Source organism: Scleropages formosus, chromosome 23 (assembly GCF_900964775.1).
Source record: "Scleropages formosus chromosome 23, fSclFor1.1, whole genome shotgun sequence".
NCBI lineage: Eukaryota > Metazoa > Chordata > Actinopteri > Osteoglossiformes > Osteoglossidae > Scleropages > Scleropages formosus.
This window is the reverse complement of record NC_041828.1, coordinates 9,023,288-9,034,263: the sequence shown is the minus strand read 5'-3', so window position 1 is coordinate 9,034,263 and position 10,976 is coordinate 9,023,288. Positions and strand designations below refer to the sequence as shown.

Genomic DNA, 10,976 nt, shown 5'->3' with positions numbered 1-10,976 from the left:
TGTGGGTATCGGGTGCCTTTATTCGGTCACGCCTCACGAGCGGTGTGTTTACGGGGGGGCGTCCCCGCAGGCGCTGACGGCGATAGTCAAGAGATGCGATCAAGGTGGTGCTGCATCTGCAATTCAGACTTAGACTGAACTCATGTTTTATACATTGCGCAGTGGAAAAACACATCATATATTATGCTGTGTGATTACACCTGGTTTACAGTGGAGAACTGTACTCACGCCTTAGGTATGCTGTGCAACACAGGTAGGAGGCCTTAAAAACATGTCATTTATCAGACCTGAATCCGCTGTGGGAGTACAGTAACACCGACCGCACTTGGTGCAACTCCCTGCTGTTCGGTACAGTTTGATTTCCTGATTTTATCTAAATGGACCGCACCGCTCCTCACCTCTACAAGTAATCGCCATTAATGTTCATATCATTTTGCACCTTTTGCCTTTTTTTTTAAATTTTTTTGAACAGCTTGTCCAGTGCAGAGTCATGGTGGTCTGGAGTCTCACCCTGAAACGGTCTGAGGCAGGACAGGATTGTCAAACCGTCGCACAGCAATCGGATACATACGCATTTTCACAGAGACGCTGCAAATAATATAAAGTCATCGGTTCTCCGGAAACTGTCTTTGTTATGTCTGTGTCTTTGGAGAGTGTGAGAAAACCTGCATGAATGTGAGGAAAATGTGGAAACTCCACACAGACTGAGCTGGATTCCAACCCGCAGCCCAGGAGATGTGAGGCACCAGCGCTACCTGCTGTGCCACCATGCAGCCCTTGCCTTATATATATAAAATAGATAGAGTAAATGTATAAACAACAAAAAAGAAGCATGTATCTGCACACAGGACTACTTAAAATGAACTGGTCACCTCTTCATCTATGAGCTTTCCAATGAAAGTGTGTAATTGCGAAGACAAATGCATGTATGAACCGTCTGCACAAGTAAATTCTGAAAAATCTCCACACACACATACAGTGAAAATGAGGTAGAAGCAACTTCATGGAGGACTAAATATCAGCTGGGCCCAGGAAGGGTTTTTTTTTACTCTGAGAAAGTTCTCAGACTTCATTTGGACTTGGAGTGCAATGTTTGGAAGTAGATCAAATGGACTGTTGTATTTTTTTTTTTTTTGGTGGGGTGGGGGAGAGCGTGATGCCGGAAGGTGCCAGTAAGAACCGCGCTGAGACCGTTTTAATTGTGGCGTTTGGGACCGTAGAGAAGGGATAATTTCCTGCACCTGTGTTCCACCAAGCTTCGCTGGGGATCTCTAAAAACAGCCTTCGTTCCTGGCAAAGAGGATACATGTAATGAGCTCCTTATCCTGCTTTTTAGAAACCCCCACCGAACGGGGAAACAGTCGTGTAGCTTTTCGGTGTCTCAGCTCAGACGCCAGGCTGGGGGATGGGGGTTGGATGAAGGTTGGAGGGGGGGGGTTGGATGGGGGTTGGATGGAGGTTGGATGGAGGTTGGATGGGGGATGGATGGAGGATGGATGGGGGTTGGATGAAGGTTGTATGGGAGTTGGATGGGGCATAGATGGGGGTTGGAGGGGGGAATGGATGAAGGTTGGATGGAGGTTGGATGGGGGATGGATGGAGGATGGATGGGGGTTGGAGGGGGGAATGGATGAAGGTTGGATGGAGGTTGGATGGAGGTTGGATGGGGGATGGATGGGGGTTGGATAGGGTTTGGAGGGGGGTTGGATGGGGGTTGGATAGGGTTTGGAGGGGGGTTGGATCGGGGTTGGATGGAGGATGGATGGGGGATGGATAGGGTTTGGAGGGGGGTTGGATCGGGGTTGGATGGAGGATGGATGGGAGTTGGATGGGGTTGGAGGGGGTGAGGATGAGGATGGGGATGGGAATGGGGGTGGGGGGGGGCTGTTCCTCTTCACTCGCGCCAGTTATGTGACAATTCTGATGGCGCTGCAGTGAGCGAGTTGGCTGCGCGGCCTTCAGGTGAACGCAACCGTTTCGTCGGAGCAGAAACTCCCAAGATGCCCTTCAAACACACTCTTCTTGCGGCGGTCGGTCCAGCGCGGCCCCCTTTTCTAAGCGCCGGCCCGTGCCCCTGTGCCCCAGGGAGCGCGGACAGTGATCTTCGCGGCGTCCCCCTCTCCCCCCTCCGACCCCCACCGGCAGGACACAGGAACAGCAAACAAAGCTTAAACAGCTGCCTCTAATTTCCTCGCGCGGCTGCTGCGATGTGACAGCGCTACCTGCTGCGCGCCTCTGCGATCGGCTCCGCCCGCCCGGCGCACCGTATCATTTCGCTGTCATCCGGCGAGCGCTTAGGCCTCCGCAAAGGGGAGCTGCCGGAAGGAGAGGACGGAGCCGCGGCACCCAGCTGCAGGTGTTCCGCTCACAATGCGGGAAGCGCTTAGGTCCCAATTGAGCAGAAAATGAAGAACAAAAAAAAAAGTACTACTCGTGGGCGAAAAGATGCTCATCTGCAGCGATCGCGCGCCATTGAAACGCGGCGGCGCGTTCAGCTGCATTCAGCATGACTTCCATCAAGCGCTATCTCTAGATAGTCTCCAGTCACACTCAGAAACTCCTTTGCACACTTCATTATGATCTGCCTTGGAAAAGAGCCATGAGTACATATCGCAGCTTTCTTACGGATTATTGCTCCGTCAAAGTCTGCTGAAAGCTTTCCGTTCTTCTCGGTGAACGGAAACGTAGAGAAATCGCTCACAGCAGGAAACGCACACGTGTTGAGAGCAGTCGAAGGAAGTGTAACGACGCAATAAGCGCTGTGTGGGAGTTACGGTCCTATTCCACTCTCTAATAACATCTGCAAGGATTACACTGGTAAAACACCCAGCTTTGCTTTAGTACAGACTGGGCAGTTTGAACCAGCAGCCTTAAGGCTCGGTTGTTCATGACCGCTACCACACATGATGTTCACACACGAGGGCAGCATGTCTGCTGATGGAACGGGTTCGGCGTCCTCTCAGCGCTCGGACCTCTTTTCAGTCCTGCTCGACGGGGAGCGAAGTCTTATTAAAAATTTCTGAATGATACGGTATAATAATGTATCAACCAACCAACATCAACAACTGCTTGTCCCAAGGAGGGTCGCGGCGAACCGGAGCCTAACCTGGCAACACAGGGTGCAGGGCCGAGGGGGGACACGCGCACACACGCCCCGGAGGGGGTGCCAGTCCGCCACAAGGCTCCCCAAGTGAGGCTTGAACCCCACATCCACCATGCAGCAGGCACTGGCCAAATCTGCCATGCCATCACACCCCCCATGTCATAATATAATATATATTAATATTATAATATATAATATATATGTACACTTATAAATTCAGGAGCTCAATCAAATAACCACTTGGAAAAACTGAAATGTTGCTCGTAGTAAAAAGGTCATTTTTGATCAGTTATTGTGATATTCAGGCTTGTTTTAAAATTCAATTAAATCATGTATCTTTCTAGAGCGCTGAACAAAGGGATAAGACAAACAAACCAGATATTTGACTATACAGTATTAGAGTAATACATGATCCACGCAGTTCTTAAAAGCTGCGAGTTTGCCTGTCTAGAACCACATGCAATAGATGTGAACAAAAAAATTAGTGCTAGCTAAATTTGGCTAATAATTTCACTGAGAATCTGTGACAGTCTGATGGGAGACACTAATTCTATGGCTCCATTCATCTCCTGCTGATGAATAAAGACATTTCTGTCAAGTCTTTATCACTGTTACTGGAGACAGTATAGGGCCATAACAGGGTTAAAAACCCACATTTTCAAGAAGCCTCCATGCGTCGACACTGTATCGATAACAAGAACAATACGCAGCATATGACGCCGAGAACTTTTTCCCGCGAAACAGCGGAGCGCGAGACCGTCTGGAGGCGGACTGATCCATTCCCGCACTGTACAGGGGGAACCATCGGCACCGTTGCCGTTTTTTTTCTGACAAACACAACTTTTTATGAGCTCTCCGATGTAAACTGACGCACGCGTGTCATTTTAAGGCCATATTTGAGCGGCTGCATACGGACAGAGACGTGTGCGGGCCTTTCTGGAACCCAACTGAAGGCACGCGCAGCCCTCGCGTTGGCGCCGCGGTGCCGCGCACCCGTGTTGTTCTTTAAACCGCTCGTTGCGGCCGTGTCCTGAACCCTGAAGAACGTTAATGCGGTTCGTTGAGCGATGCAGGTAAGTCGGTGTAACGGGTATGTTCGTACCGTGCGGACCGCGCACTTGCGCGTCCGTGTGGAGCGCAGACGGGGGAGTTGGGCCACAAGTTCGCAGTCATTTTGTGCAGAACACGTGTTGTGTGTGGCTCCGTCCGTCACAGACAATGAATGAATGAATGAACGAGCGACAAAGACTCCGCAGCAGTGATCGATCGTGATCCGCAGCGATGTCATCACCCGCTCATTGACTTCGTGTTTAACTTCCCCGTCACTGTGCGTCTGAGTAACACACGAGATCACCTGTGTAACACAGTAACTGTACTACCTTTCACTTCGGTTTTCAACAGTCGGGCTTCCCTTGATTCAGCTCCTTTCCCCCTGATCGATGTTCATCTCAGATGTTTTACTGTATGACTTCAGCAGAGAAAACACCTCTCGATGGGACAGCTGGTGGTAGGCGCTGCTACCTTTGGACCCAACGGTTGTAGGGTCGAGTCCCACCTCTGGCACACACTAGTACCCTTGAGTGGAGTCTTCACCCTAAGTTATTCCAGTACAAAAAAAGCTCAGATGGGTAGACAGTTGTACTACTTTAACTCTCTAAGTCACTTTGGAGAAAAGTCTCGGGGAAATGAATGAATGTTGAGTTTGTCTGGATTCGTCCTTTTTAAAACTCAGCCTTAAAGGAGACAACGGAGAGACGACATCCCTTTTATTTGTATGTTCTGAGTTCGCCGCTTTTCTAGCTGTGTCATCGTTACCTTTGCTGAGCTGGCACCGTAGTACAGGGGGAGCTGCAATGTTAGATGATCACCATTACAACAATGTACCCATTTATACTGCAAGGTTAGTGCATCAGTTGGGGGGGGATAGTATCTCCAACAGGGCTACTGCAGCGGGAATGGGATTCGAACCAACATCCTACAGATTGCAAAGACTGCACCGTTAACCGCTGTGCCAGCTGCTTTGGAATCGTTCTAATGTTAAGGTAACAGATGACTGAAGGGCACCTAGTGAGAAATACCTCATTCCATTTTTCCCTTCCGAGAACCAGAAAGCAGGAGCTCTAGCAGAAATCTTCACGAGCCCCAGCGATGAAGAGGATTTCATCGGTTTCGGGGTTGCGCCCTCACTGAACCCGTCGGCGGACGGCGGGGACTGCTGGCGCACGGCGCAGTCGGGAAAACCGGTGAGTGTCTCTGTGGGTGAGACGCAGATGAAACACGCCCAACGCGTGACTATAATTATATTTTCGGTAACTCGCAGTTGAAAAATACTCCTGGCTTTTCCAAAAGTCTCACTGAAGACTAATCGCCCTAAATTTAATGTATTACTTATGGTGCTTAATAGACAATAGACTGTGACTCGTCTGCACAATATGGACGCATTAGATTAATTTAGACCGTTTCCCAGGTGAGTTTAGCTGCCTGCGGGGATGTGGTTCGTCCTTTCACCGAGGACGTGGGAATGAATTCTGCCGTCGGAGGCTGGTGTTTCCAGCTCAGGGGAGACTCTTGGTTTCCACAGGGCCTGTGTTTCCAGTCCAGGTTCATCACGGATGAGCTGGTGCGCATCTTCTCCGAGGAGACGGACAGCGAGGAGGAGGAGTTTGAGGGGTTCGGCTGGGACGGGAGCCCTCGCCTCAGCAGCTGGATGACGGCCATGGTGCGTCCGCAGGCTTCGGAATGAAAATTCCGTTTTCGGTCCAGGATCGAACGCTTGAGAATATGAGTTTAGTTCCTCTGCACATCGCTAGGCCTTGGGATGACATTCCACGATTTAATAATAGCGTGAAAATATTTTCCTGTAAATGCAGATTTGCTAAGAAAGTGTCATAAATGTATATGGGGCACGGTGGCGCAGCGGGTTTGACTGGTGCCTGCTCTCCGGTGGGTCTGGGGTTCGAGTCCCGCTTGGGGTCCCTTGCGATGGACTGGCGTCCCGTCCTGGGTGTGTCCCCTCCCCCTCCGGCCTTACGCCCTGTGTTGCTGGGTTAGGCTCCGGTTTGTCGTGACCCTGCTCGGGACCAGCGGTTTCAGGCTGCGTGTGAATGAGTGATTTTATCGGATTAAAATTTTTATTTAATGCAGAATTAGTCGGGGGCGTCGTATGTACTGCACCAGACGCTTTGTGTGTTTCCTCTTTTCTGAAAATATTTTATTCACATGCAGCAGGATTGCTATCATGTCAAAATGATTTGCCAAAGTTACATATATCCTATGATGGAAGGACCGGGCAATTGGACTCGATGGCCGTTCCGCCACCTCCGTCGCGAGGAGCCAGGATGAACGGCCCGAGGAGGGCCTTTCATGAGTACATTTTTGGTACTTCTGCAGTGCTTTGTCTCGCTGTTTGAACTGACTGTAGTGCAGAAAGTCTCACACTGATGGACAGAAGTCTTCCTCGGGGAGCGAGAGCAGTCCTCCACCCTTTTTCGTTGTTTTCCGTCGTTCTGCCCCGATCTTGGTTTTACTCAAGAACTCGGCGGTGCGTTCGGCTTCTGAAATGCCCGCGCTGAGCGCTCGAGAGCTCGGAGAATCCGTTATTATGTACGGACCCTAACCTGTGCGCTGTGGAAGTGGGGCGCCGCCACTTGTTTTCACCGCTGTGCTCTTCCCAGCCCGAGACGGAGGAGGGCAGCGACGAGGACACCGGGTTCTACTCCGAAGGGGAGTCCAAGGTCCCAGCGAGGAGGAGGAGTTCGGGTCTCTGCGTGGCCTTCAGGTTCCCCTCGAAAAAGGGCCTGGGAAACAGGGAGCGGAGGCCCTTGGGAAAGTGGGCGGAGACAAATCTGGATGGGGCTGGCAGGCGGTCCAAGGGGCGGGACGGGTCGATGACGCCACCTTCTCGATGGAGTCCCGGGCTGGAGCCCAACGAGGAGACCGAGGAGCTGAGAGCTCAGGCCGAGCGAGCCAGGAACATCGAGGAGAACAAGGCAATGGTACCGCTTTCCCGTTTTCTCTCCGCATCCACGGCAGACGAACGCGAACTCTCGTTGACGTCTTCACTTAATCGTGAGAGCGCTAAGGTTGTCGGAGGGTTTAAGGTTCGAACCCCAGGAGGGGCCCTGCTGTGGTCTCACTGGGGGCTGATCTCAATCCTGACCCCAGAGGATCCTTGTGTGTACTGCTTCTTATTAGGACACGTACAGTAAAATGGTACTGTGTTTTATTAGGATATCTAGGATAAAAGAGTTCATTGTTATTATAACATTTTCAGCAAGGTAACTGTGATAACAGTTGCTTTCCGTATTTTTTTCTAGCTTGCAAAACTGTTTGCGGACCTGAACTCGATGCCGGAGCTTTTGCCCATGAAGACATCGAGGGTAAGCACTGCGTGGGCAGCGTGGGCTGAGCTCCCACCCGTCTTTTCCCACCAGCTTCCGGAACATTCTTGTTCTTTCTATGTGTTCTTAGAAGAAGAGGAGGATCTCCCGAAAGGAGCGTCTCTCCAAGGGCGTGGGTGAACGTCGAAACCCGATGCGCAGCGCGAGACCTCCGGAGCGTTTCGCAGTCGAGGAGCCGCCGATCAAGGAGCTCAACAGCTACCAGAGGGTGAACGTGCAGAAACTGCTGGAGGTAGAGACACACACACACACACACACACACACACACTCACTCACTCTTCCCTCCAATTTTATTTAATACCATAAGAATGAAAATACTCCAAAATTCAAAATCGCAAAGACACAAAAACACATGCAGATGATACATCATTAAAACTTTTCTCAGCATAAACATGACAGAGACTTTTCACTCATCCAAACAGGAGCTCATCTTTGCAAATACAAAGAGTGAAAGAGCATCAGAGTATAAAAGCAAGTATAAATATCCACTTGAAGAGCAAAACCTGGAACTCTAAAACCCGTAACCGTTAAAACTTTACAGTAACAGTAAAAAAACAGTAAAATGCTGTGTTTCACCCATAAGAAAGGTCCCCGAGTATTTATCTTAAACTTTTACGCTCTGACATTATCATTTTCAGTTTTAAAATACATAAACGTTCACACGGCGCACATTTAAAAAACATTATTGCGTCTGAAACGGCACAAGGGATTTAAAAAGTTAAAAAATGACACTGAAGCAGTTTTTCCAAACAAAATCCCTCCTCCGCGACCGTCAGGTGGGAGTCCTAATGCATTGTGGGTATTTTGCCGATTCGCCCTTTGACGAAGGGAGGGAGGCGCGTCGCGGGTAATGGTCCGTGCCCATCTTTCCAGGTGAACGAGGGTGGCTGCAAGAGGAAGTCGTACAGAGCCAAGAGGAAGCAGAAGACGTCCCGCCTGGCGGAGGACATCACCGAGGAGGAGCTGGAGAACGTGGCGCTTGCGTCGAAGGACAAGATCCACGACAAACAGAACGTTAGTTTGCCCTCGTGATCGTTTCGCGGTGAAAGTAACGCTGCGTGTTCGTCCGCTCACCTGGGGGACTCGTGCTTGCGCTTCGGCTCCAGGGATCGACGTGCCACCAGTGCAGGCAGAAGACCCTGGACACGAAGACCGTGTGCAGGAACCCTTCCTGCGGGGGCGTCGGGGGCCAGTTCTGCGGGCCCTGCCTCCGTAACCGCTACGGGGAGGACGTCCGCACGGCCCTGCTGGACCCGGTGAGCCCGCCTCTCCGCCTCTCCGCCTCACGCCCTCTATTCGCGCCGCGCTTCACCCGCCCATTTAAGAGTTAATTTCGTTGTGCTCCGGGCTCAGGGCTGGCAGTGTCCGCGGTGCCGCGGCATCTGCAACTGCAGCCTGTGCCGCAGGCAGGACGGCCGATGCGCCACCGGCGCCCTCGTCGGCTTGGCCAGGTTCTACGGCCACAACAACGTTCGGGAGTACCTGGACAGGTAAGGTGGCGCCCGGGTCTTCTCTCTGCGGATCCCAGCGCGCGTCTTCCCTCGCAGAACCGTAACGCGTTTCATTCGCTCAGCCTGCAGAGGGAGCTGTCGTGAGAGGAGCGTTGGCCGACGCACCGCCTGGTTTTTGGGTCCAAGCCCGGGGGCCTTTGTGGCGCGGAGCTCACGAGTCAGTACTGCAAGGGGACGCCACTTACGCCGCTTTCTTTCTAGTGTTAGCTCTAGGTTACGTTTCGAGAATTCCTCGGGATGCAATAGAACGGCATCAAAGTTGCACACTTACAACATTGGTGTTAATATTGAAATGGAACATTATGCAAAAGAAACAGACTTGTTTTATAATGTTACGGTAACACAGTGTTATATAAAGGAAACATCTGGTTGCCACCTTGGCAACAAAATTCTGTTTTGTTCTTTTGAGTTGAATAAAAAAAAAAAACTGTGTGTGGCTCTGTATTTTCTGATGTGACATTTTTCAACTTCTGCTCTATAAAACCTGTATTTCACACACACACACACACACACACACACACACATATATACATACATACATAGGTTTCATTTCCAGTCTGGAAAAATGAACGAGACGGGTGCTTTTTAGAGTTCACAATTCCGCGACTATCGTTTTTTTACATCTATTCTTTCAGCCGATGCCTTTCTCCAAGGGAGCTTACAGTGCGATGTTTGTCGTTTGCGCTAGTAATTTATCCATTTCTTGTCATTTTTACTGTATGCAGGGCAAGTGCATTGAACAAGGGCCCCGTACCTGGTGCTGGGATTCAAACCTACATCCATGTATTATTTGGCAACAGCTCCAAAGACAATGCTGCTTTCTCCCACACGCTATATTTGTAAAGTGTCGTAACCTTTTAATGCACTTCACCGTCGACCAAAATTCAAGCGAGATCTTATTTCCTAAATGTCATGGTAAGTAAGAGAACCTGTAAGCTGGAGGAGGTCAGTCACCCCTGCTGTGGGAAGAGGCTGTTGTGCTTCAGTTCATCGCTAGGGGGCAGCAGTGCTCTTTCTGAGTCTGCCCCCCCCCCCCCCCCCCAGAGACATGGAGTTAAAACAGCACTTTAAAAATGATCAGTAGGAAGAAAATTTGACAGCTCTATTTTAGACTTGTTCTGTATGTTTCTTCTTTTGGACAAAAAAACTCTTAATGTTATACATTGTACACAGATATGTCAAATGAAGCCCATAAGTACCCTTTTGGGATGCAGGTACGAACCGACTGAGAAGTTGTCCTACTACAGGTGTGTGTGTGAGGATAGCATCTTTATTTCCTGAGATACCTCTCACAGCCAAGACTTTATTTTTTTAATTATTACTGGGTTATTAATTCCATTATTTCTAGATTTCTTGTGCTCTTCAACCATGCGGGCTGCGAAGCAGTCCGAGGTAACAGACTTGGATCACGATGATGATCTCTAAACCAGCTCGCTCCAAACTCTGCATAAGAAACTTTGCCGCGTTCCCTGACGAGCGGGGGCGTGACAGCGCGTCGGGTCCTGGCGCCTATGCGTCCCTGCCATTAACTGGGACGCTGGCGGCGGCATCCTCGGCGCGGAGGCAGCCGGAGAAAATGGGAGAGGGGATGACACCGGGATTCATAACCGTGACAAATCCGGGAAGTGCGCAACCATTTGTACCTGTATTGTTCGGCAAATTGCTTCCATCGTGGGCTCTAATTGCAGTGATCACTTATGCCGTGTTGTGAACTGTCCCATTTGCCGCGTGTAATTACAGAGCGGACGACGCTTCATTGCCTGCCTAATGAATTCCCTGTAAGCACGCATACAGGTTACTGTTTTGTTAACATAATGAAGGGCATTTATTCTTCAGCGTTAAAAAAAAAAAAGAAAAGAAAAACAGACCCAGGACATTGCTGGTTATAGCGCTGCTCAGAGGTGTGTGTGTGTGCTGAGGGCCTGCTGCTGTCACCGAACAATGACATGCAAATAAATTCCA

The 10,976-nt window shown here is 50.3% G+C and overlaps 1 protein-coding gene across 3 annotated transcripts; it reads left to right on the top strand.

Annotated features, from left to right (window-relative positions):
• The first annotated feature begins 4,066 nt into the window (after positions 1-4,066).
• Positions 4,067-9,446, top strand: cdca7b (cell division cycle associated 7b). 3 transcript variants are annotated; one of them, XM_029248416.1, is made up of 10 exons: positions 4,067-4,176; positions 5,212-5,346; positions 5,685-5,822; positions 6,778-7,098; positions 7,420-7,482; positions 7,574-7,735; positions 8,377-8,517; positions 8,610-8,759; positions 8,857-8,993; positions 9,077-9,446. In XM_029248416.1, exons 1-10 carry the CDS (start codon positions 4,171-4,173, stop codon positions 9,096-9,098), a joined length of 1,275 nt encoding a protein of 424 aa, XP_029104249.1. In that variant the 5' UTR covers positions 4,067-4,170; the 3' UTR covers positions 9,099-9,446. The 3 variants fall into 3 exon arrangements, with proteins under 3 accessions (XP_029104249.1, XP_029104248.1, XP_029104247.1); XM_029248415.1 differs by having other exon boundaries at positions 5,206-5,346; positions 7,577-7,735; XM_029248414.1 differs by having other exon boundaries at positions 5,206-5,346.
• The last annotated feature ends 1,530 nt before the right edge of the window (positions 9,447-10,976 follow it).